This window comes from Spermophilus citellus (genome assembly GCF_964194105.1).
Source record: "Spermophilus citellus genome assembly, chromosome: 9".
Classification (NCBI taxonomy): domain Eukaryota; kingdom Metazoa; phylum Chordata; class Mammalia; order Rodentia; family Sciuridae; genus Spermophilus; species Spermophilus citellus.
Window position 1 is genome coordinate 62,200,237 of NC_138191.1, and position 27,853 is coordinate 62,228,089.

The 27,853-nt window shown below is 37.3% G+C and overlaps 1 protein-coding gene across 1 annotated transcript; it reads left to right on the top strand.

Annotated features, from left to right (window-relative positions):
* The first annotated feature begins 11,432 nt into the window (after positions 1-11,432).
* On the top strand, positions 11,433-25,731 carry LOC308656518 (uncharacterized protein). Its single transcript, XM_081307694.1, has 7 exons — positions 11,433-11,707; positions 19,846-20,152; positions 20,624-20,900; positions 21,938-22,148; positions 22,824-22,926; positions 23,220-23,401; positions 24,807-25,731. Exons 5-7 carry the CDS (start codon positions 22,920-22,922, stop codon positions 24,924-24,926), a joined length of 309 nt encoding a protein of 102 aa, XP_081163820.1. The 5' UTR covers positions 11,433-11,707; positions 19,846-20,152; positions 20,624-20,900; positions 21,938-22,148; positions 22,824-22,919; the 3' UTR covers positions 24,927-25,731.
* The last annotated feature ends 2,122 nt before the right edge of the window (positions 25,732-27,853 follow it).

Below are 27,853 nucleotides of genomic sequence, written 5' to 3' on the forward strand. Positions count from 1 at the left end.
ATCTGTCATCTAGCTCACTAACACTTCTCTAGTATCTCCCCACCAAATAAGAGGTCTTCCCGTTAGAAAACTCTAGAAGGGGCAAGTTGCTTCCACCAGTGGTCCACAAACTTTCCTTCCCACCAGCTTCCTTGACTCCCATGTGTCCCCACATACTCTGTCACCTTGAATAGAACTGTGTCATTGGATACAAAATGACAAGAAAAGGCACTGAAAGATGAACAGGGACAGTTTTTTAGAACTACTAAGACTAGACTATGTATTTCTGACCCCACTGATCTTATTATCATGAAATTAAATGATTAAATCATTTAAGTATAATGAAAAGTGAGGAAATAGATTCTCTCCTGGAGTTTTCATATGAATCACAAACTTGCTAATGCCTGAGATTAGCCTCGCAGACTTCTGATTTCCAGAATTGTAGGGTATAAGCTTGTATTTTTAAAATATTATTTTAGTTGTAGATGGATATGATACTGTTTTTATTTTTTATTTTTATGTGATGCTAAGGACCTAACCCAGTGCATCACCCATGCAAGGCAAGGGCCCTACCATTAAGCCACAACCCCGGCCCTTGCTCTTTTTCTTTCTTTCTTTCTTTCTTTCTTTCTTTCTTTCTTTCTTTCTTTCTTTCTTTCTTTCTTTCTTTCTTTTTGTAACATATGTATTTTTATTTTTTGTAGTTGTAGATGGATACAGTACTTTTATTTTATTTATGTATCTTAATGTGATGCTAAGGATCGAACTCAGGGTCTCACAAGTGCTAGGCAAGTGCTCTACCACTGAGCTACAACACCAGCCCTTTCTAGCATATTTTAAGAGATAATTTTACTGAGCGTCCTGAGTAAATGTTTATTTCCAACATTTCTCAAGTTCTATGTTGTCATATAATAGAAGCTTCTATACCACATGTGCCATTTTCTCTGAGCATTTTAATTTATTATTACTGAAATGTTTTTTAGAAACTCAGATCTCACTATTATTGTTTTGAGTCACTTAGTTGGTAGTTGATTGTTACAACAGCAATAGTAAACATGTACAACTTCTTTATTTCTTAGCATCATAAGTAGTTTGTAATAGCAGCTAGTATTTTTTCAGGATTCACCATGTGCCAGTTGTGGTCCCTGTAATAACACATCTATTGCTCACAAAATCCTATGAACATGAAGTATTGCTTTATTGTAATTATCATTACTTAAAACATTTTTATTTTTATTAGTGGGACTATTATTAAAGTTATTAAATTTAAGGCACTGAAGATAATTATGTCATCTCAAGGCAATACCACAGGAGCCTTTTGGATCTGGACCCCACATTAATAACCATTTTGATATTATCTTTCTTGTCATGCTTAATAAAATAATAGTAAATAATATGTTAAAATTTAGAGAGAATTACTGAAAGAATGAAAACCAAAAGCATAGTGTGAAAACAACATAAAAGTACTCAACACAAAAAGCAGATACATTGTTAAAAATAAAGGTTAAAAATGTGATAATGACTCTTGAATGTATTGATCACCAATGGAACAGAATAGAAAGTCCAAAATAAACTCTATAGGAAGTATGGAGAATAAAGGTGGACTTCTAAATAGAAAGAGACAACTGCATGGCAAACTTAGAAAGAGACCAAATCAGAACCAGATCTTACATTCTACACTGAAACAACAACAACAAAAAAAGTTTAAAGTGTAACAATATAAACTGTATTTAAGAAAACCAAGGTTATATTCTTTATGAACCTATAGGAGAGGGCCTTTCTATGAGCCAAAAGTATCTTGAAACTTCTCTTGATCCTATATCTCAATCAGTTATAACACAATCCCTTGATCCTTTTCAAAGCAAGATTCTGACGAATTATATCCCCTTCTCTGTTTTTCAAAATTATGAAATATGACACATTCAGAGGAGTACATCAAATATAAAGCATATAAATTACAAAAATCACACCCCAGAAACATAAATTGAGCATTGCTAAAACCCCAAGGAGTGTATTTCAACCTCTGACTACCCTACTAGAGACAACCATTATCACAACTTTTGAATTCCTCGTGGATTATATCATATACAAATGATGTCTGAAATAATGTAAGTTAGTTTGACCTTCTTTCTAGATAAATCAGATCTTATTGCATGTCTTCTTTTGTACTTTGCTTCATTTCCAAAAAGATATCAATAAGATTCTTCTATTTCATTGTGTAGTTGGAAATATATATATTGTATATAATAAAATGACTTTGTTTATTATACTATTGATAAATATATAAATTCTCAGGTTTATCTTTTCTGAAATATAAATCAGTTGATTTTGAAATGTGTATGTGTGTGTGTGTGTGTGTGTGTATACATGCACAATTCCCTTGTGTAACGCCCCTAGGAATGGACTTCCTAGGTTAGAGGAAGTGAATCTTGTCCTTCTACATAAGGTTAGCCATGACCTCAGAGTCTTTCTTGCATAATATGATGGTTTCCACACCAAAATTGCTCACATTTTGAAGTACAGGGGCTGTACTGTATATGGTAATGTGTTGTATCTTATTGAGACATTAATTTGCATTTTTCTCAAATAAATTAGCTGCAACACTTCTTCATGTGTTTGTACACTAGTTCTTTTTCATGTTTTGTGATGTCTTTTTCTTGATTTTTAGGTGTTCCTTAAATATAAAGGATATGAGTTTCCTGTGTGTTATATGATGTGTCAGTGTCATTTCTCATTCTGTGATTTGCTTTAACACCTTTTATGGGATTTTTTTGAAAAGAATTTTTGACTGTAGTCAACAACATTTTACTTTATGGTAGGAGGGATGTATGTGTGATTGCCTGTGTGTATCTTCACATCTATCGACATGGCTCCTTATCTAAATATTTTTCTAAATGTGTGTCATTTGACCTTCATATGTATCTGTATAAATTTCTGTAAAAATTTAAGATCTATGTAGTGTGAATTATGGGTTCAAAGTATTTTTCTGAAAAAAGGATGACCTATTTTCCCAAAACAATTTAAACAGAAGATAGACTTAGTCTCCAAACTCATGAAGAAATTGTAAGTTTGATAACAATATATGACTGTTTATTTTGCAACTCTCCCAATTCTTTGGGCCTGTTGACCCACTCAAGCACAGATATAATGATGTATTACAAACTAAAGAATCACAAGAATTATGTCTTATTTCTACTGTGCTCAGTCTTTCTACAATGTTCATCAAAAATTTCCTGGCTGTACTTAAACATTTGCATATCTATATAAATTTTTTGGATCATTCTGTACCTCCCAGAAAAAAACCATATTTTTTCTTGGATTACATTTAATCCATTAATATTGGTTTTCATTGTTTTTATAATTTGTAAAACTCTGTATTTACAATTAATAGACAAGTAAAACGAAGGCTAGTAGTATAGAGGAAGAGAGGGGAGCGGAAGTGTGAGGGGAGATGGAGATCATGAACTGAAATGGATTTTCATTCGTGTTTGAGTTTATCAGGATGAACCCAGAAACTATGTGTAACCATTAAGCTCTAATAAAAAATAAAATAACAATTTTAAAAACTCTGTATTTACATTTATTTACAAACATTGTCACTAGGTAAAGAATTTGGAATTGCCATTTTCTATTCAATATCTTAGAGATGTTTTTCTATTTTATCTCACTTGTAGAGTTTCCATAAATAACTGCTCCTATTTTTATTTTTAATTCTTCATATGTAACATTTTCTCTAGTTGCCTCCAAAATGCTTACTTTATATTAGGTTTTATTATGTTGCATATGATGTGCATGAGTGTGTTTTCCTTGCATTTATTCTGCTCAGGTTCTCTGAACTTGTGGATCTGTGGTTTGTTGTCTTCGAGTAGTTTCAGAAAGCTCTCAGCCATGTTCTCTTCCCTTTCCATTTTGTCTTTTGGAATCCCAATCATATTTGCAGTAAACTCTTTGACATTGCTTTTGGGGATGCCCCAAGCTACTGGGAACTCAGCTATCAATGATTGTACTCATGAATCTCTTTGTGCTGCTGTTTAGTTAATTTCTATTGACCTTTTTCAAGGGCTCTGATTCTTCTCTCTGTTATGTTCATGTGTAGTATTTTGTTGAGCCCACTGAAGAATTCTTCATCACTAATATTGTGATTTGTGTTTACAGAGTTTCCATCTGACTGTTAACAATTTCCACTTTCCTGCTGCAAATCCACATCTGTTCATGTATATTGATCACCTTCCTGCTAGAATCCTTAGACATCATACATATATAATTCATCATAATATATAATTCTATATATGTTGCTTGCTTTAGCTCTTTAAAATCAATAGTTTTAACTTCATTTTCCCATGTGTCTCACAATTTTTTAAATCATTCATTGCTGAAGAAATAGTTGAGAATTGTATGATAATATTTGTGTTGGAAATAGAAACACCTCTTTTGTATTAAGATGTCTGGGGCAAGTAAGGCTTCAGAGTCATCATACTTCAGCTGGATTTGAGTTTGGTTTTTATGGATAGCTACCTTGAAAGTACCACAAGCCTGAACTTTCATCAGTGACGTTCAGCAATGACATTGATCTTTATGTAAGGTCTAGTATGCTAGAAAGTCTGTCTCAATATTGCTGTGACATTTCAGTTTTAGCAGACTCTGCATAGCTATCTCACATGGATATCAAAAAAGTGATACTATTCCTGTCTGAGCATATTCTCCAGACCCCAAATTGAGTACATGTAAAAACAACAACAAACAAACAAAGAAAACCACAAATTAAAGCAAAACTGTTTCTTTTTTTTTTAAAGAGAGGAGAGAGAGGAGAGAGAGAGAGAGAGAGAGAGAGAGAGAGAGAGAGAGAGAGAGAATTTTTTTTAATATTTATTTTTTAGCCAGGCGAGCACGCTACCGCTTGAGCCACATCCCCAGCCCAAGCAAAACTGTTTCTAAAGAAGATACTACATTTATTTCGGGGGTTCAACTAATGGAGCAGAGAATAACTTTATTTCAGTTAAATAAAATCTCATTAAACTATCAGTTTAGGAAACTATTTCAACAAGCTTTCCTTAATCAATATTTTAACTTTTATGAGGCTTACCGAATATCATTTTAAGAGATGTTCTTTCTTGCAACAGTTTGAAATCATGGAGCGAGAAGAATGATGCTAAATTTGCTTTTTTTCTTCTGTTATCAAATAATGATCCTAAATCTTCTTTATGGTCAGAAAGAACAAATAAGCCTGAGTATCTTCTTTTCTAGAGTCATATCTACATACCTGCATGAACAAAATGAAAACAAACAAAATATATGAGAGAGAGAGAGAGAGACAGACAGACAGACAGACAGATATAAAGACACTGACATTTTAGATTTAGAACTTTAAAGATAAAGTTTTATTAAGAACTGAGAAGGTTGCTCTGTCTTTCTTTACATGTTCAGTGGTTCTCACATTGGATTACATTTTACCAGTATAATATGCCCTCAAGAGTTGAAGGAAAAAAATAGCATTTTTCAATTTTATATAAAGACAATTGAAAAACTTGATCATGAAAATTACTTTGATGCTATGTAAGAAGAGTACAATTAAAAAGCTATGTTAGGAAAGAGTGTTTACACATTCACCTTAAAGGTGAACTTTCCAATAAAAGTGTTTTACCACTGACTTAGACATTGAAACTAGGATTACTTTACAGTTCTCATAATCTATAATCATTTTACCTCTGATAATTCCTGCATTAACACAGGACCCTTTGGAGTATACCTCATATCCAAACCAAAATATTCTGCTCCTGATTCTCAAAAGCTCATGTCCATTCTCAAAATGCATTCAGTCCATTACTAATAGTATTATTTTCTTAACAGTTTCAGATTGCCCAAATATCCACATCCAAAGTCTCTTTTGACACTCTTGGAAAACTATTGGCTATGAAACTCTATAAAAACCAAAAGCATGTTACATATATCTAATAAGTAATGGCACAGTGTCAACCTTTCCATTCTAATAGGGAGGAACTGAGGCATAGAAAAAAGGGATGGGATCAAAACAAGATCAAAACCTCACCAGGCAAACAGATCTTATATCTCCACATACAGCATCTAGGACCCATGCCAGCAAGATGTGCACAAAAAAAAGACTTAGGCAGCTGTGTTAGAGCCATTCTTTTCCACTGGAATATTTTGGGGAATGGCACAAAATGCATTTCAGAACTCCAACCCCAAGAAGTCAAGAAAGAAAAGCATTTATTCATCAACTTCCATCCCTTTGGGATGAAGACTGATCCCACAGGCTTATCTTCTAGTTTGTACAGGAATGATTTTAAGTGTGATATTCTTCATCTGAATCTGAATCTCTTCCCACTTGCCTTGGTCCATTCCAGTTGGTCTAACAACTATAGACTTGAAAGTTATAAAGAATAGAAATTTATTTCCCTCAATTTTGGACCCTGGAGAGTCCAAGATTGAGTTGTTGCTCAGGGTTCACTTTCTGCATCCAACATTGCCCCTAGCTGCTGTGTCCTGACATGGGGGATGGTAAAATGATTTGTTTGTCCCTTTTGACATCTGTTGTAATAACAAACACCATTCATGGGGGCAGAACATTCATGATTTGATTATTTATCCAAAGCTTCCACCTCTAATACTGTCACCTTGGGGACATCTGGAGTGACACATATACTCAGATTATAGTACTGCTTAGTAGGTTTCCTTATTCTCAGGGACACTCCAGATGTTCTTTGTTCTTTGTGAAGTGAACCCAATCATCACCTTAAGAAGTCTTAATTCTCAGTGACATTGATTTTGAACTGTGGCTGCTGGTTCTGTCGGTTCAACATGGACCACAGAAAAGCTATGCCGTGCCCTGTATTCCAAATAAACTCCTTATACCTCTACTGTGAAGAAGTAACTATGGTTCCTCATTGTAATCAAGGTAAATTATAACTACCAGTGTTTAAGCAGTGGCGCATTGCTGCTTAAAATTTATTCCGAAAGATAGTGACTTAAAAAATATTTTCTCATAGTGATTTAATTAGTATTTTGGTCAGAAATTTGGGTCAAGTTTGGCTGTGAGATACTTCTGCTCCAAGTGGTTCCAACTGAAAATATTCTGTTGTATTCAGATGATAAGTGCACTGGTCTACAGGTCCACAATCTGTGGCCTGGTTGAGGATAGTTAGAGACATGGGCCTGTCCTTCATGGTCTCACACACTGAAAACAGATTGAGGATTCTGGCAGGTGAAAAGAACATGCCAGGTGCAGTTGTGATAGTAGACATACTTTGTTTGGAGGCAGCAATATTTTCCCCCACCCCAGTCATTCCAGAGGCCTTTTTATATGCTGGCCAAAAAAGAGGCATATTGCTAACAGATTAAATAAGTGAGGCCATGCCCAAGAGCACATGTTTATGACTCTGAGTACATATGCTGCATCAAGGTGTTTATGACCTCGGCTGCATCCTAAAAATAGCCCACCAGAAAGCTTGACGAGGAAGCCTAACTATAATCATCTTGGGCCAACCCTACAGATCCCATTTATAAATGCCATTTGAAGTCCCTACATATTTCTAATCCACATTTCCAAAACAGAGCTGCTTGTTAGTATGTCCATTACTGTTGGCCATACCCTGGGATCCCCTCAGTTTAAAGCCCGAGAGAAAGGTCTGAATGAAAAGAGTTTTCTTTTTAAAAAAGTGATGAGCAGATAAAATATAAGGGATCTGGGTAGAGGAGCAGCAAGTCAAGCAAGGAAGGAACAAAGGTTAATAAAAAACTAATTTATTGAGTTGGTTACCACTGTGAGTAACTGCAAATCCACCTGAAGAGTTCTCTCTGGAATACTGTATGCAAGGCATCTCAGAGGGGAACCTACAGGAAACAGTATGGAAAAAAAATTTATTGGCTCCCATCCTCATGGATATCAACACCCTTACAATTCTGGGAAGAAAATGATCATATATGTAAGACTGTCAGATGAATCTTTGTTGGGCCCCACATTACTGAAGCAGTGAAGACATAAAGCACCATTCCAGGAGAAAATTCCCCCAGTGATAGCTCTACAAAGCCACCGACATTATAAAACATGGAACAAAAAGAAACTTGAAACTATGTACAAGAAGTTCAACACATGCGACAACCTCCACTCAGGGTATGACATTACCAATTCTAGTGTTTGAGTTTTCCTTTTTATAGAACCTAAATGGAAAATAAGTTGCTTTGTCAGTTAGAGATGGACCCCAAAGACACCTACATTTAGATTTATTGTCTATGAACAGATGTTAAGCAGTTCAACTGGTCATCAATTTTGTACAAAAGGAGAGTAAACTGAAGTAAGGCTCTACAGAGTCTTGAGCAGTGATAAATGGTTTCTCTGGTTATGCTTGGCTTATAAGGAGCACAAGTGAATGATTGGTAATAAGGAAGTGAGTGCACAGGAGTGGGTTTGTTAATATGTAGACACTTATTTCTTAGGTCAATGGTGACCAGATGGTATATACTTTAGGGAAACAAGCTGACCCATCTGGTGGTTACCTTAGACCCGAGTTTGTCCTCACTTACCCAGTGATTGTACAGAGTAGACATGATAGCTGTAATGGAGTCTTTGCAATTACCTACAGCCTGGGATCTCTCTCAACAAAGTTCATTTCACCAAATATTTAATGTTGGCCTGAAAGCAACAAAGATTGACACTGATGTTTCAACACAATCCATTTCTTCATTGAGATCAACTAGCTATTAGATAGCATGATAGTCACACCAGGACCTTTGTACCCTGGAGGTGGCAGCAATTTTGTTATTGGAATTGATATGAATTCTGATTATGTATTGGCCTTCCCTGCTTAGAGAATTATGGACAGCAGATATTGAAGGATTCATAGTGTCTGACCCTGATATACATCATCTTAGACAAGTTTTTGACTTTACAGAAAATAGGCATTACAATGTGAGTATAGCCCAAGGATGCACTAGTACATCATGGAGAAACTGTCAGGTTTATAGAAAAATGGAATATCCACTTAGTGATATAGCTAAGACACACTGTGGGAGTTTTCAATGGCATTCAAGGTGTAGCATATAATTGATGAACGAACAGTCATTGCAGGCTGCTAAAATATATATATGCCTGGGAACCAAGGGATTAAAGTAGAAATGTTCCCTGTGGACTCATTTGTGAATCTCTGATCCTCCAAACACTTCTTGAGTTCCTAGTGAACTAGAGATCTGATTATCAGGGTGGAGTTAAGCAGTATTTCTCCCAAGGGTCATAGTAAGGTTGCACTAAATTTAAATCTATAGCTGCCATGTGGCTATGTTGTAAACTTCCTATTAGACTAACTAGCAGGCAATGAATGAGGTTGTTTTACTGGCAGAGTTAACTGACCATGATTTAAATGAGGAGATTGTGCATGATGGAAACAGTCGGTTCTCAAGGATTCATTAGGAGTCTTGTGTTATTTCTGTGGTCTGTTCAAATGTACTGGAAGCAAGCATACCTAACTGGAACAAGAATCAGATTGGTTTTTTTTTTTTTTTTTGGTCCTTCATGAATGTATGAGAAGAACTTCTGGCTAAGTATAAACAATTTAGAATGGGTAGAAAAGGGAAAGATCTTGAATATCAATTATGACATGAAATCAATGGCAATAATGAGGACTATAGCTTAGGCTTTCCTATAGTAGATACATTAAAAAAATTATGACTAGGCAAACATTTGAAGAAGTCTTGAAGAAAAAGAAGTGGATTTTCTGTGAAGTATGAGGAGATCTGGGCAGAGAGAAAGGGGTCTTCACAGATGGTGTGGGTGTTCCAACCATCTCCCCATGTCACTTACCCTTTCTGCACATTCCAATGGCATCTTACAGCAAACATCAGAGACACCCTTTCTGAGCAATTGCTTTCAACCCACATGTGGGCCAGGCCAGTAATGCTGGAGGGTCATTGCTCCCAGTAGCAATCCCCATTCAGATGTGAAAGGAAATGGAAGGCAAAAGCCCCCATCCTAAAGGACAGCTTCCCAGGCAGATTTTATACTGTTTCTTAGAGTTAGCTCACGGGGATGGGCTCACAAAATGACCTTCTGACTCTGTAACTTGGTTTTATTCTCTTCCCATCTTCTCTTTCTCTCTCTGCTACTCTGCTTTGTAGGATCACCTTCTTAGCAAGTCCCTCAATCTCAAATCCTCGGCTCAGGACTGGAACCTCAGGAAACACAGTCTAAGAACCCCTGTGTTTATTTTAAGTTACAGATAAAAGCAACAGTCCTGTAGCATTGTTGTCAGAATAAATTGAGATCTATGGGCTGGGAATGTAGTCAGTGGTAGAGCACTTGCCTAGCCTGCATGAAGCCCTGGGTTCAATCCCCAGTACTGCCCCCTTCTCCAAAAGAACCAAAGACAGAATAAACTGAGATTTAATCATTAAAAAGAATCATGGTACTGGTGACAATCATGAGAATACACACCACAAACCAGAGGACCTCAAGGAGTGCTTGGGTTTGAAACTTAAGATCAGTTAATTGGTAGCTCTATAATTTTGAACAAGTTACAAAATCTCTCAGGGCCTTAGCTCTTTTAAATTGGGAGGAAATATTTGTGGAATATTTACTCCACATAAACTAGTGAACACTGTGCGTGGAATATAGCAGATGTTTAGAAAATAATGTCCTTGCCTGCATTTAATGTGTACTAAGTGCCAAGACCTTTTGTGATTTCCTGTAAATTAAAGTTCTCAACTATGGAACCTACCGTAAAAGCAACAAACTCACTCCTATGTGACTGCATCTACCTTTTCAGAAAACCAGACCTCAAAAAATATGTTCTTCCCAACTGGAGGTAAATATCATCATATTCCAAAAGAGGCAAAATAAAACACACTTGGAAAACTTGCAAAAGCTCTCCTTAGTAACATTTCTTCTTCAGGAACGCTTTGCAATTTCTGGAAAATTAGGCCAAATATATCCAAACCTTCCACAAGAGGTGCTCAGAATATCCCCTGGGCACCATCTAGTAACTGAATTGAGTCTGTGGTTTCAGTTTCCTGTGGAGAAGTTTGAAAACCTCTTCTGACTTTTGGCGTGCTTATACTCCACATCCAAGGGTCTGCTGGGAGGTGGGAGATGGAGAAGAAGGAAAATCCCCAGGACTGTGGGAAGACGCTCATCAGAATTCATCACAGCTATAAGTAAAGGACAAGTGTTGGTACTGACCCTGACCAAGCCCTTCTTAAAGCAGCTTTTCTGCCTGTTCTAAAAGAGCTCTGCTCCGGATTTTACGTAGATAAGGTAAGATCGCGGGCAGCGGGTGGGAAGGGATTTACCAAGATTCAGTTAGTTTTTAAAATACCCAGGAAGTCGAGGGAACCGGCAGCTCACGAGGAAGCGGCAGGTTATGGTGAGACAGGAGCCGCTGCCTTCCCCGCCCCCATCGCTCCTGCGGCTGCGCAGGCGCTCTTCCCCGCAGGTCCCGCCACGGCCCCGCTGTCCAGGTAGTCCTCTGGATACCGTTCGGGGGCCCTTAAAGATGCGGGAATGAACCGATCTAGGGTATTTTGTGTGTGTGTGTCACTCGCGTTTCTGGAGTTTTGTACCTTCCAATATGGCGCCTCCGCCAATCGCACCGCGGACTCCGGGGACGGGAAAGAAACATCTATCAGGACTGGGTGCAGCTTTGCATGAAGGGCCCTATGAAACACAGCAGGAGTAAAGTGAACTTTGGTGTTCTGACAGGCAGCAGAATTCATTAGTTGTCTGGTAAGGTTTTTTTTTTTTTTTTTTTTTCTTCCTTTTCCCTGCTGAATTAGACACAATACTAGCGGGGACTAACAGAGAGTTTGAAATGCCTTAATACTATTTTTCTTCCTTTGCCATTTAAGGTTCTTCCAGGGTTCATATTTGCAATTTTAAGTTATCTTTATCTTCGCTGACACTTGGTTAATCTGGTTTCACCTGCAATCTGACAGTTTGAAGAACTTTTCAATGTTTTCACGAGAAAGAGCAAGAATGAGATACCATGGAAATAGCTTATTAACACTGATAAAAGAAAAAGAAAGAAAGAAAGAAAATTGAAAAAACAAAATGAACAGTGAAGAAGTTTCTTGAAAACAGCAATATAGTTTTTGTCATTTTCTTTTATTTTGAAGTTAGATTTCTTCCTCTAAATATAATATTTACTTATTTTTCCCCCTTGGCACACTCACCTGTTAATCCTTTTTGGTTTTCTATTTCTTCTATTTTGTTGTCTCTGCTGTTAGTGAAGTGGGCACCCCTTTCTCCACAGAAAAGCCCTCTTTCATCATGGCTGATTTTGGGACTGTCAGCAAAAGAGTCTCTGCAAAAGAGTCCAATGTAGATAAACTTCCTATTTTCTTGTCACCCTGTTTACTTGACCACTGGCCAAGAAGATATCAGCACTCCAGGTGCTGGACACCCCCTTACTAGTTTTTCACAAACATATCAAGTATAGTACTTTGAAGAAATGTGCAAACAAGGCCTCTGGCCTTGAGCTGGGCTTCACAGAGATGTCTACATTTTTAAGTACAATTGAGCTCCATGGTAACAGCTGGCAGGGGGAGGAAAGAAAGGGGAGAAGAAGCTCTCCCCTTCTCAGGTGTTGTCCTTGAAGTGTTAACTTGCACAAAACAGTGAGAGAAAAAGCTGCTTTTATGTGAACTTCTGAAGACTGTGAACTTCTGAGCCCCTCCACTTACACACTGGGTATAAAACTCTGAAACTCCCTGAACTCGGGGTTCAGGGGATTGATTGATTATAGCAAAGGCTGTCCCTCTGAACCTGGCTGCAGCCAAATAAAACTGCTATCTTTGGTGCCTTGCCTCTTTTGTCCCTACAACATTAGGAATGGCTTAATTCAACAGCTCCCAAACTGATCCTCAATATTAGTCTGTAAACTTTGTGACTCCTTGGAACTCCTCCCTCCTCTGAACTTCTAATCATGGCACATGCTCATGCATCTCATATTTGTTTGATATCTAGGTATCTTCTTGATCCATCCCTTTTTTTTCCCTACACAAAATAAATCAAAAGCAAACAAAACAACAACAATCAAAACAAAACCTGAGCTAGACTCATATGCTTCAAAAAGAATTTTTTTTTTTTTTCTGGAGAATCTCTTGCCAACATTTCAGAGCATTTTCTTATATTTCTTGGCATTTTTCCTTTTTTAAATTATTTTTTATTCTAATTTGTAATATATGACAACAGAATGCATTACAGTTTATATTACACATATAGAGCACAATTTTTCATATCTCTGGTTGTATGCAAAGTATATTCAGACCATTCATGTATTCATACATGCACTTAGGATAATGATGGCCATCTTATTTCACCATATTTTTTTACCCCCATGCCCAGTCCCTTCCCCTCCCACCCCTTTGCCCTATCTAGAGGTCATCGAATCCTCCCATGTTCTGCCTCCCAACCCTACTATGAATCAGCATTCTTATATTAGAGAAAACATTGGGCAATTGGCTTTTTTGGGACTGACGAACTTCACTTAGCATAAAATTCTCCAACTCCATCCATTTTCTTGCAAATGCCATGATTTTATTCTCTTTTATTATGCCGAGTAATATTCCATTGTGTATATTTACCACATTTTCTTTATCCATTCATCTTCTGAATGGCATCTAGGTTGGTTCCACAAGTTAGCTATTGTGAATTGTGCTGCTATAAACATTGATGTGGCTATTTCCCTGTAGTATGCTGTTTTTAAGTCCTTTGGGTATAGACAGAGGAGTGGGATAGCTGGGTCAAATGGGGTTTCCATTCCCAGATTTCCAAGGAATCTCCATACTATTTTCCATATTGGCTGCATCAATTTGCAGTCCAACCAGCAATGTATGAGTGTTTCTTTTCCCCCATATCCTCACCAACACTTATTGTTGTTTGTTTTCTTCATAGCTGCCCTTCTGTCTGGAGTTAGATGAAATCTTCCAGTAAAGTTTTGATTTGCATTTCTCTAATTGCTAGAGATGATGAGCATTTTTTCATATATTTGATTGTATATCCTCTTCTGAGGAGTGTCTGTTCAGGTCCTTGGTCCATTTATTGATTGGGCTATTTGTGGTTTTGGTGTTTAATTTTTTGAGTTATTTATATACCGTAGAAAGTAGTGCTCTACCTGATGTGGGAATAGTAAAATTTTGCTCCCAAGATATAGGCTCTCTATTCACTTCACAGATTGTTTCTTTGCTGAGAAGAAGCTTTTTAGTTTGAATCCATCCCATTTACTGATTATTGATTTTAATTCTTGCACTATAGGAGTCTTATTAAGGAAGTTGGGGCCTAATCCCACATGATGAAGATTTGGACCTACTTTTTCTTCTAATGTATGCAGTGTCTTTGGTTTAATTCCTAATTTCTTTGGTTTAATTCCATTTATAATGATGTTGGCCTGGGGCTTGCATGATAGTTTTTATGATGTTGAGATATGTTCCTGTTATATCCCTAGTTTTTCTAGTGTTTTGAACATGAATGGGTGCTGTATTTTGTTGAATGCTTTTTCTGCATCTATTCAGATGATCATATGTTTCTTATCTTTAAGTCTATTGTTGTGATGTATTACATTTATTGATTTCCATATATTGAACCAACCTTGCATCCCTGGGATGAACCCCACTTGATCACAGTGCACAAACTTTTTGATATTTTTTTGTATTCGATTTGCCAGCATTTTATTGAGAATTTTTGCATCTATATTCATTAGAGATATTAGTCTGAAGTTTTCTTTCTTTGATGTGTCTTTTGCCTGGTTTTGGAATCAGGGTGATATTGGCCTCATAGAGTAAGTTTGGAAGTGCTCCCTCTTTTCTATTTCACAAAATAATTTGAAGAGTATAGGTATTAGTTATTTTTATAGGTCTTGTAGAACTCAGCTGTGTATCCAAACGGTCCTGGACTTTTCTTGGTTGGTAGGCTTCTGACGGTGTCTTCTATTTCATTGCTTGAAATTGATCTGTTTAAATTGAGTGTGTTATCCTGATTCAAAATGAGCAAATCATATGACTCTAGAAATCTGTCAATGCCTTCAGTATTCTTTATTACATTGGAGTACAAATTTTCAAAATAATTTCAAATTATCTTCTATATTTCTTTACTTTCTGTTGTGATATTTCCTTTTTCATTATGTATGTTATTACTTTGAGTTTTCTTTCTCCTTCTCTTCATTAGTGTAGCTAAAGGTCTGTCAATTTTATTTATTTTTTCAAAGAACCAATTTTTTCTTTTGTCAATTTTTTCAGTTGTTTCTTTTATTTCAAATTTTATTGATTTCAGCTCTGATTTTAATAATTTCCTTTCTTCTGCTTTTGGTGTTGACTTGTTCTTCTTTTTCTAGGGCTTTGAGATATAATGTTAGGTCATTTATTTGTTGGCTTTTTCAAATTTTAAGTATTGAACTCCATGCAGTGAACTTTCCTCTGAGTACTGCCTTCATAGGGTCCCAGAGATTTCGATATGTTATATTAGTTTTCTCATTTACGTCTAAGAATTTTTTAATCTCGTCCTTGATGTCTTTTGAAACCCATTGTTCATTTAGTAGCATATTATTTAGTCTCAGTGTTGGAGCAATTTTTATTTTTTTATTTTATCATTGATTTCTAATTTTATTCCATTGTGATCTGATAGAATGCAGGGCAGTATCTCTACTTTTTTGTATTTGCTAAGAGCTTCTTTGTAGCACAGTATATAATCCATTTTAGGGACGGATCCATGTACTGATGAGAAGAAAGTGTATTTGCTCATTGAAGGTTGAAATATTCTATATATGTCAGTTAAGTCTAAGTTATTGATTGTATTATTGAGTTCTATAGTTTCTTTGTTTAGATTTTGTTTGAAAGTGGTGAAAGAGATGTGTTAAAGTCACCCAAAATTATTGTGTTGTGGTCAGTTTAACTCTTGAACTTGAGAAGAGTTTGCTTGATAAACACAGATGTTCCATTGTTTGGGGCATATATATGTATAATTGTCATGTCTTGTTGGTGTATGGTTCCCTTAAGCAGTATGAAATATCCCTCTTTATCCCTTTTGATTAACTGTAGCTTAAAGTCTACTTTATTTGATATGAGGATGGAAACCCCTGTTTGCTTATGCAATCCATGTGAGTGGTTTGATTTTTCACATCGTTTCACCATCAGTCTGTGGATGTCTTTTCCTATAAGATGAGTCTCTTGGAGGCAGCATATTATTGGGTCTTTTTTTAAATCCAATCAGCTAGTCTATGTCTTTTGATTGGTGAGTTTAGGCCATTAACATTTAGGGTTATTATTGAGATATAACTTGTATTCCTAGCCATTTTTGTTTATTTTTGATACTTAACTTGGCTTTGTTTCTCCTTTGATTCACTTTTTCTTTATTGTACTACTTCCCTCTGCTGATTTTTATTGTTGTTTTTCATTTCCTCTACATGGAATATTTTTTCCAAGGATGTTCTGTAGTGCAGGTTTTCTAGCTGTAAATTCTTTTAACTTTTGTTTATCATGGAATATTTTTATTTCATCATCAAATTTAAAGCTTAATTTTGTTGGGTACAAGATTCTTGGTTGGCATCCATTTTCTTTCAGAGCTTGATCTGTGTTGTTCCAGGATCTTCTAGCTTTCAGGGACTGGGTTGAAAAATCTGCACATAACCTAACTGGTTTTCCACTATATGTAATCTGATTCCTTTCTCTCCTGGCTTTTAATATTCTCTCCTTATTCTGTATGTTAGGCATTTTCATTATAATGTGCCTTGGTATGGATCTGTTGTGATTTTTATACATTTGGTGTCCTGAAAGCCTTTTGAATTTATTTCTCCAATTCGTTCTTCATGTTATAAAATTTTCTGATATAATTTTATTGACTAGATTGTTCTTTCCTTTGGTTTGGAACTCAATTCCGTCCTCTATCCCAATAACTCTTAAATTTGGTCTTTTTATGCTATCTCAAATTTCTTGAATGTTGTGCTCATTGTTTCTTACCATTTTCACTGTGTGGTCTACATTCTTTTCAAGATTAAATATTTTGTCTTCCTTGTCTAAGTCCTGTTTTCCAAGTGATCTAATCTGTTGGTGATGCTTTGAATTGAACTTTTAATTTGGTTTATTATTTCTTTCATTTCATGGATTTCTGTTTGGGTTTTCTTTAGAATATCTCTCTCCTATTGAAATAATTTTTTGCTTTCTGTATTTGTTTATGTTGCTCTTTGTTGAAATGATATTTTGCTGCCTATATTTACTCTCTTATATCATCCTTTCATTCACAGAACATTTTAATTATGTATATCCTGAACTCCTCTGTCATTTCATCCTCTCTGCTGACCATGGATTCTAATAATGTGGTATCTTGATTAGTTTGGGGCACTTTCCTCCCTTGTCTTTTCATGTTGCTCATGTGTTCTAGCACTGTGGATCCAAGACATTAACGTTTTTTTGTTTTGTTTTGTTTTGTTTTTGTTTTTGTTTTTTTTACCCTTTAGGCTTGTAGTGCCCCTGTAGGATTCCAGTACCTCTCCTTTGAGGGGAAGGACAATGTTAACATCCCAATATCATTAGTTGCTAATAGACATTTACAGTTTGTTCACAATGTACATAAATGGTGAATTCTATTATTATCCACAATATAATCAGTAGGTTTGTAATAAGGCTTACAGTTTCTGATGGTGGACAAAGAACCGGGGGTGCGGAGTAGGACAATATGTTGAGGAGGCAAGAAGTGAGGATATAGACTTATTATATCTTAGGAATTGTAAAAGAAATCTAAAGAGGAAGATTAGTAGCGGGAGAGAGGAAGTAATTTGGGGTAGACAAATAAGTGGGAAGACAGTAGAGCACATAAAACAAACACACATATGTATTTAAAAAATTAAAAATGTTAAAATACTAAAAATTGGAGGAAAAAAAGAATATACAATGCAACAGTAATATCCTATTCAGTCATTTCCATCCTCAATATCTTAATTCATGCATAGTACTTGGTTTCACATATGTTGGGGATGTGAGGGTGAGAGAATAGAGGGAGAAGAAAGAAAAAAATCTCAAAGGAAGAAACATGGACTGTTTTGGTTGGAGATAAGTGTCTTTCCTGCTTCCCTACTCCTCCAATAGGTGGGGTCGTCTGTTGTTAGCTGGTATCTCTGCCCTCAGGATGTGAAGGTAATCAGGGAGGGAGGGTTGGTCCTGGGTGGAGGGCACCTGGAAGTGGGGTGTGGCACCCCCTGGTCCCCAAGGGGAAATTTCACCTCAAGGATTTTTGGGGGGCTTGCTCCTGTGATGTGGTCTTATCTCCTTATCTCACCTGGAGCCTGTGTTACTCTCTAAACTGTATCACACTCACCCTCTCCCTTATTGCTTCCTAATACAGGACCTTTGTCTCCAGGGTTCTTGTGTGTAGTGCTTTGTGTGCCTTGCTCACCTATCTTGCTGAGAACTGTTTTGTGTCAGGCCGTCATCGTGGTAGGTTAGCAGCTGCTGGGGAGAGGGGGGAGTTAGAAACTGGGTACCTGGCCAGATGGAGTTCCAAACTGGGAATTGCCCCTACTAAAGATGATAATGAAAGTGACCCAAGATGGAGGCAGCTGCTTTCAGTGATGGGGTGTTGGGTCATGTGGGGGTAGCCGGGTTATGGAGTTAGACAATGAGTTCAAAGACTGTGGCATGCAGTGTGTGGCTGTGGCTTTCTTCAGAGCCTGTGTAAAGTTCCCTGGTTCAGGCAGGGTGCAGGAAGGCTACAGCATGTAGGGGACTATGTTGCTGCAGAGTCCCAAGATGGAGGGGACCGGGGGAGCCCCATGTTGGTTGATTAGGGTCCAAACAGGAGTGGCGGCTGGAGATGTAGCGTGTAGGTAACTGTTGGGTGTCCTGTGTGGGAGCTGCATCTGGGATTTCTGCTGGGGTGGGTGGCCGAAAGTTTTGCTCTGGTGCTGGTGCTGATGGTCCCGCTGGGCACCTGGTAGTCCTGTGTGGGTGAGTAGTTGGGAGACCTACTTTGATGCTGAGGTCTGGAGCCATGCACGGGCACAGTGGCTGTGATTCCTGTGCAAAAGTAGGAATCTCCCTTGCAGAGATGCAGTATTCTGACTTCTTGAGTCCCAGGTCACAGAGCGACACAGAATGCTGCCTCCCTCTGGCCCGCCATCTTGAAATATCCTCTTGGCATTTTTCTTATTGGTACTTTTTTTTTCCTTCAGCGGATCTCTTTTTTGAGGTAGTAGTTGTACTGATACATATATAGTCATTTACTTCCAACTTTTAGGAAACAGCTTTAAAGAGATGAGTGAAATGCCAATGTGATACCCAATTACAGGGCTGAGAGATTAGAAATTAAATCTAGCTCACAATAAAGCTAAAATGTGTATTTGTTTCTATGTGTTTTGATCCACTCTTGCATTGTTTTCTTTTATAAAAGTCATGGGCTCTACCAGAGTAGGAGAAAATGCATCCCAAAGGTACATACAGGATGAGTTTTCAATGGTAGAACAGTAGTTATGTGTGTGGCTCAAACACTGTAAACATTCAAAGATGTGTCAGAGATCTGGCTCTTCTAGAAGCACTAAAGATGCTATCCAGATAGCATCTGGGAACAACATATAAAATACTATTATTAATATATATACACATGCTATTAACCATGTAGTCCAAAACATCAAAGTTGTTCTCTCCCATATTATTAAATTCACCATAGAGCATGAGAGGTTGTAAGCCCACAATATCTGTGTGTACATTTGGTTTATATAACTTGTTTTTGTAGCTAATTGGTATAAATCATAATTGGAAGTTTCCACATTTTTCTAATCTAAATACAATACAAATATGGGGCTAAGGCCCAAATAGTCTAGAACCTCTAAAGATATCTAAGCACACTTCTGACTCTAGGTTTCCTAACATCTCTTTCAGAACTTTGTAAACAACTGCTATATTACAGAGGGAAGTAGAATGTAAATGGCCAAGAAGTAAAACAGGGAAGTTCCAACAAAGAATAAGGGAAACCTGTTCTAAATTGCTCAATCAGCCCTTTTTCAGAGGATGGTATCTCCCATACTGGTTTATCTGTGAAAAGTGAAAGAGTTTTGAAGAACATGGATAACTGAGGAAGAAGGAAAGAAAGGGAGGTTAAAGAGGCGAAACCATATAGCATTCCAATCAAATGAATGTGCATGACTTTTTACTTCTCCAGAGAAGGAGTAAACGTGGACCATGAGCTGTGAGCTACATTTTGACATTTTTCCTATTTTCTTTGAACCCTGCTTCTTTTCCCAAAGAAGGAAACATTCGACTTCTTACTCTCTTAATTTGCCAAAGGAATTTATGTAGACTACTTGGATACTGTTTAGAATGCTGAAAAATTGGGGGCGGTATATTGTTAAATGAATGTTCTTAAATTTTTGTTTTCTTTTTGGTACTCAGGCTTGAACCCATAGGTACTAAACCACTGAGCCACATCCCCAGCCCTTTTTTATATTTTTATAAAAAATACATTGAGACAGGGTCTTGCTGAGTTGCTCAGGTCCTTATTATATTGCTGAGGTTGACTTTTAACTCAATCCTCCTACCTCAACCTCCCAAGCCCCTGGGATTACAGGTGTGCACCACTGCAACTGGCTGTTCTCAGAATTAAATGGCATAGATAATAAAGTATATTTCTAATAACACAAGCATCTTTTCCTTGGTAAAGGTCTAGAGAAATTGGTGATGACCTACATCAACACTATCAGTGGGGATTTGCCCTTCATTGAGAACACAGTCCTGGCCCTGCCCAGACAGAGAATGCAGCTGCAATAAAAAAGGTTCTTGCCCACTATGACAGGCTGATGGGCCAGAAGATGCAGCTGCCCACAGATACCCTCCAGAAGCTGCTGGGCCTGCACAGGGCCAGTGAGAGAGAGGCCATAGAAATCTTCACAAAGAACTGTTTCAAGGATGAGGACCAAAGTTTCCAGAAGCAATTATAGGTAACTGTTTTTCTAGTTCATGGGCATTAGGGTTAATAGAAAAGAAAGCTTTGCTCTGAAAGGTATAATAAAACCTGTTTAAGAAAAGTAATTCCTATTGGACTATAAAATGATGGTCACTTATGTGGCCACATTATCACTCTCATTCTGAAAACAAACAAATATATAAAAGTACTCTGGACATTAAGCATCTGAAATTTTCAAATGTGCACACAACCTTCCCCATGTTACACCAATTGGCTAATTTGAATTGATTTAATTCCTTTAAAACATTGTATTTACAAAATATTAAACACATTGCATTTACAAAGTATTGAGTACATCCCTTTATATCATTATATTTACAAAGTATTTTTTATTAATAAAGCAGAAAGAATTTCCCTTTGGATCAACTAAAGTATAATGTATCCAGGATTAATTTAGTCACCTACATCATTCCAGCTAATTATTCACTTCTACCTTCTCCTTGAGGGTGGAAAACACTGAAGTCAGAAATGATGGAAAAGTAGGCTACATTTAAAATGAGGGCTTGAGGTTAGAGGTCTATGGTCAAAAGATCACCTCTAAAGCAGAAATTGAAATAGAGGGTTTTCAGAAAATTTCACACCCGAAAGTAAATGTAATTTTTCTTTTTTCTTTTTTTTTGGGGGGGGGTGGGGATGGGTGGGTACTGGGAATTGAACTCAGGGGCACTTCACCACTGAGCCACATCCCCAGCCCTATTTTGTGTTTTATTTAGAGACAGGGTCTCATTGAGTTGCTTAGTGTCTCGCTTTTGATGAGGCTGGCTTTGAACTCCTGAACCTCCTGCCTCAGCCTCCCAAGCCACTGGCACACAGGCATGTGCCACTGTGCCCAGCTAAATGTCATTTTTCATAGACTCTCAAATCCTTGAAACGTTTTCAGGAAGGGCACAGTCTTGCTTATATTCCTTGAAGTTTCTTAAACAAAAAAAAAAAATAGAGATTTGCTTTAATATAAATTCCATAAATACTGAGGTGTGGCTAATATCTCTGAGGGTTCCTGTCCCTTTGAAGACCCTATTAGATGCAAAGCAGAAAGACATTTGTAAGCAAATGAAGTAGCCTCTTCAGTTCATTGCTCAGCTTTCTTCAGGATATTTTTGGTCCTCTGGAAGAAGTGGTGAAACAGGGGCTTTATTCTAAACCAGGAGGCTATAACCTCTACCATCAGAAGACAGAGAAGCTGAAGACAAAGTGCCACAAGCAATTCAGGAAAGGAATACAGGTATTCCTGGTTTTATCTATTAATTATGATAAATCCTGGGGCCCCTCTTTAACAAAAACCATTGAGAACAGAAGAAAGGACATGTGTACAGGAACAGAGATGAGATTGATGTGTCATCTGGCTCAGACTTACTCTGCCACTGAGCATGCCTGGGAATTATGTGCCTGGTATTTAGTTTCACGTGTTTAAGAAAGCAATTCCAACTAGACTATGAAATGATGGTCACATTCCAATGTTCAAATAGCATCAGCGGTTGTCTGCTTCCTTTTTTCTTTCCAAATCCTACTTCATTAGTGTGCTCCATTCTCCTGACTATTGGCTTCATTTTCAAGTAAACTCACCCCACATGGCTACAAAGAGATACCGCTGGGTCTAAGTCCAACCTATCTTTATAGCCCTGGTGACAGAGCAGGTGTCTTTGTCAGCACCCATATCAGCCTTTACAACATTCAAGTCATAGTATTTTTCCTCCTATGAGCAAGTGGCCTTGGGTGCTCTGATTGGCTCAGCCAGGTTTGGGACCCCACCTGTGGAGAGGCTTGATGGACATCTCCATCAGGTGCAGGCAGAGCACCTTCTAAGAGGAAAAGATGTTTGATGGAAAAGGAATCATGATTTTATCATATTGCCAATCACCATTGCCAGGTTCTAACTGCATGTTTTGGGGGTTCCTAGGCTGAGGAAGCTCTGCAAAAGTATTTAAAGTCCAAAGAGACTGTGAGTAAAGCTGTTCTACAGACAGACCAGGCTCTCACCGCCAAGGAAAAGGAGATGGAAGGTGAGAAGAGAACAGAAGTAATGCAAAAAAGACAAGACATGTCCAGAAATTTGAAATTCATGTGTCCTGGCCGAGCTGAGATCATTCACCTGAAGCAAGACAGACAAAGAAGCTTCTTATCACCTCAGGTGGTATCTGAATATGGCAGGATCAGCTGCAGATGGTTATCTGGAAGGAAAAACAATGGCAGGGAATTTTCTCTATAGGTTAGAACAATAATGAATGAGAACAGGAGGCCCAAGGGAGGGACAGAGCTGTCCTAGAAGGTTTATCTATTTTTTCTTTCTCTTCAGAGGCACGTGCAAAAGCAGAGGCTGCCAAGGCTGAAGCAGAAAGTGTGGAGGAGATTCGTAGGCATATGCGGCAAATGATGGAAGAGAAGGAGAGACTCCATCAGCAGCAACTAAGACAAATAGAGATAGAAAGAGCAAAGTGTCTGGCACAGCAACAGTTGGAGCAGGAACGTCGTCTGCGGGTATTGATCAATTGTTGCATCTCAGGACTGTGTTTCTGTCCCTTCCCTATAAGGATAAGACTGTGAAAGAGTATCCATGGGGGAGATTCAGACTACTAGGGTGGCTAAGGACAGGGACCGTGTAGCTAGACAGCTGGGTGTGCATCTGAGCTCTACCTTTACCAAATGCATTGTTTAAGCAAGTTATCTATGTCCTCTGTGCCTTTTCTTCTTGTCTAGAATGGAAATGGTGGTTACACATATTTTCTAAGGGTATTGTCATAATGAAATGCATTAGTATTTGCATTTAGAATGGTGTTTGGCATAGAGTAAGAATATGAATTTTAAGTATAAACCATGGTATTTCTGTCCCACAGTAACTAGCTTTTTCTATTAATTTGTTAATTACTCTGGACAATTCTTTACTCTTATCATACTTTTTTATGTCAATTTCATATTTCAGTGTCTTTGCTTTTGTCCTTGCTTCAATCATATCTGGTTCTGATGGCCTTGAACTCAGTGCTTATTTCACCAAGTCCTTTAGTTTATTATCACTCAATAAGCAGCAGTTCTTATTTCCCACGCGCTGTACAAAGCCCTCTGCATGCATTCACTCATCTAATCTGTTTACCGTGAAGCAGAACTGTTCTGTCCCCAGTTTATATGTGGTAAATGAAGCCCCAAGGAGATAACTAAAGGCCATTATCTCATAGTCTTCTGAGTGCCTTTCCAGTGAGTGGGATCTACAGTGTTGCTGCTTCCGAAATCTTTTAGGGAATTCCTATGTGAGCCTCTGATGAGACAGACAACACCCCGATCTTCCCTCTGGCTTATCGGGGAACCTGCAGGTATCTGTTTTTCAGTAACTGCCCTAGAGTATTTGGGAGATTGCAGCTCTCTCCTGAAGGCCATTATGGGCAAACTCTGGTGTTTGATCTCCTCAGATTTTCTTGTATTTTTCCCTCCAAAGTGTGGTGACCTGGAACATGTCCTCATCTAAGGCTCAGATGCCTCCTGGCTGCATATCACCTAGACATTCTGTTTTTGTGACAATATTTCTTCTTAAAAACACAGTTAATATTTTTCTAAAAATGAAAAAGAAAGTTGGGAAAGAGGATTGAGGTCAAGATGTGACTAAGATTACTCAAAGAACTTGTGTAGTGTAAATGGGAAGGGAGCCTTAGGATGGAATTCTAGGGACAGCAATATTTCAGGGACTGAAACAATGTTTCTGGATGTAGATGAAGAGTAGTAGTGTGAATAACTTCAGAAGTAAGCTGGAGTGAGTGAATGGAGCAGGGAGATTCAGGGACTGTTTACTGTTCCTGTGGATTAAAGGAAATAAGGACAAATCAATAGTTTAGACAATCAGAATGAAGCGGACCTTACTTTTTGCTAAGTATTAGTGTGTCTGTTTTTCACTTAGGAAGAAGCCCAAAAGCTCAAGTTGATGCATCAAGCTGAAATGTCAAGGTTTCAAGACCAGATCCAGCATATCCACAGAACAATGTCTGAGCCACAAGCTGCTCGATGTATCATACTCTAAAGTACATCAAAGCTTCCTTATTTCTTTTCACTAAAGACACAAAGAAACAAGAAACTAAAGAACTTGGAACAATCAATATTTAAATAATCCCAAAGCCTTCTGCCTAGTCTTCTAATTTGTCTCTAGATATTGCAAGTCACCCAGGCGTCTAGGTATCGCAAGTTATCACATGGGCTCAGTCAAATGGAATGGTACCCTGTTCAGCATCACTACTGCTTATGGTCATGTGCTGGATGCCATCACAGGGAGGCACCAATGGTACCATGGAACAATCCACAGTTCTTACCTGGTTGGAGACTGCTATACTATGGGCAGTGGTGCAAATCAGCACTCTCAGTTGGCCTTCTGCATAGAGAAATTCCAAGTTCAAAGGAAACAATGTTAACATGAAATGGAGATCTTTAGAGGATGAAAGGAAATACTACTATGGAAATTGTGTCATAAGCTTAAGGACTAAACAAAAAGCTTTTTCCTTTTCTCTAATCCTCACTAATTCATAACTTATAATAGGTAACAACTTACATGTGACTTAATATTTTTGCATTACATATTTATAATCCTTTAGAGCTTGTAAATAGGAATCATAGTAATAATGTGTAATGAGCCCAAGTTCTGATGGTGCTCATAGAATGAGTTTGGAAGGGTTCCTTCCTTTTCTATTTCATGCAATCCTTTGAGGAGTATTGGCTTTAATTTTCCTTTGAAGATCTCATGGAACTCGGCTGAGAATATGTCTGGTCCTGCTTTCTTAATTGGTTGGCTTTTGATGGTGTTTCCTATTTCATTACTTAAAATTGATCTGTTTAAATCACATATGACCTCCTAATTCAGTTTGAGTAGGTCATATGCCACTGCAAATTTGTCAATGTCTTTGATATTTTCTATTTTCTTGGAGTATAAATTTTCAAAATAGTTTCTAATTATCTTCTGTATTTTAGATGTGCCATTGTGATATTTCCTTTTTCATCACATATTTTAGTAATTTAAATTTTTCTCTCTTTTTCTATTTGTTAGCATGGCTTATCTATTTTGTTTATTTTTTCAAAGAACCAACTTTTGGTTTGGTCAATTTTTTCAGCTGTTCCTTTGTTTCAATAACATTGATTTTAGCTCTGATTTTAATTATTTCTTATCTTCTACTGCTTTTGGTGTTGATTTGTTCTTTTTCTAGGACTTTGAGATGTGATGTTAAGTCATTTATTTGTTGACTTTTTATTCTGTTAATGAATGAGCTCAATGCAATAAACTTTCCTCTTAGTAGTGCCTTCATAGTGTCCCAGAGATTTTGATATGTTGGTAATGTCTCTTGAATATACATATCACCAATGGAAGAGAATAGAACGTGAAAAAAAAAAAGACTATGTCGGAAGTATGGAAGGTAAAGATGGACTTTTAAATAGGAAGAGACAACTACATGGCCACTTAGAAAAAGATCAAATCAGAACTAGCCTTTACATCGTTCACTAATAACAACAACAACAAAAGGTTTGAAGTGTAAAGATATAAAACACATTTTTAAAAACAAGGTTGTTTTTTTTTAATGAACCTATAGGAGAGGGCCTTTCTGTGAGTCAAATCTATTTTGAAATGTCTCTTGATCTCAACTTAATCAGTTACAACAAAATCTCTTGATCCTTTCAAAGCAAGATTTTAACAAATTACATCCCCTTCCTGTTTTTCAAAATTATGAAATATGGCACATTGAGAGGAGTGCATCAAATCCAAACCATATAAATGATATAAATTACAAAACCACACCCTAGACATAAATTCACCATTGCCAAAACCTCAAAGGAGTGTGTTAACAACCTCTGACAGCCCTGCTAGAGACAACCAGCATCACAACTTTTGAATTCCTGCTGGATTTTATCATATACATTTGATGTCTGAAATAAGATAATTTAGTTTGACTCCTTCCATATGAATCTGATTTTGTTGGTAAGATTTCCACAGAAGATTTCTCCAATAAAGCAGAAGGAGTCCTTTAAAATTACATGTTAAGTCTCTAGCAAGAGCTATAATAAAGAGAGAGAGGAAGAGAACTGAAGCCTGACCAACCATGTATTTGGTTTCCCAGATTCACAGTTGGAGAGGAATTTCTACCCAGGATGAATCACACCTGCAATCTTACTCCCTCCCACCTGGTTTAGATGATATTCAGATGATATTTTGGATTTTGAGTTGATGCTAGGATGCGTTAATACTTTGGGGAATGTTGGGATGGGACAAATGTATTTCACATGTGAGAAGGACATGAGCTTTGTGGACCCAAAGGGAGAACGGTAGAATTCTTTTTTTTTTTTTTTTTTTTTTGACAGTTCTAGCAAGCTAATGTGACAAGGAAGCTTGTTTGCCATAACTCGTTGAATTTTTTTCTCATTATATGATGATGAGAAAGTTTTCATATGATGCAGTTCAAAATGTTACCAGAAGTCTCCTATTATTGTTTTGATTTTCTATTGACAATAATATTAAGAAAATAGCTGATATTAGACTAGAGTCCTAGAATCCAGCACAATCACTAATATTGTAAAGGAAGCCTAAGTGAAACCCCTGAGCTCCCCTTGCTCTTTGTGCAATTTATCTATCTTGGAGATATAGGTGTTGTTTTAGGGTTACGGAATCTTTAAAGCAAAAGCTAAGGATAGGATGATGCTCATGATGGTGGCAATGATAAGATACATGATAGTAACATGAGCCCACATCCATGAATTCATGTTTTGAGCTTGTGAACAGAATTTCTTTATTTTATCTATAAGGCTGAAAGGTGAGGATGCAAAGAGCAAAGTTCATATGTTACTGAAAAGAGAGTGGGCATTTTAAAACATGATTGTATTTACTCACTGGAAAATATGTATTGGACTGTGTGCCAGACCCTAGTGAAGGTATTGAGGATACAGTGATTAGCAGAAGAACAGCCATGGTTC

What these genes read in the sequence shown, in the direction of transcription:
- LOC308656518 (XM_081307694.1), top strand. An exon ending in AGCAGGAACGTCGTCTGCGG is followed by an intron (nt 23,402 to 24,806) that starts GTATTGATCAAT and finishes TTTTTCACTTAG; the next exon opens with GAAGAAGCCCAAAAGCTCAA.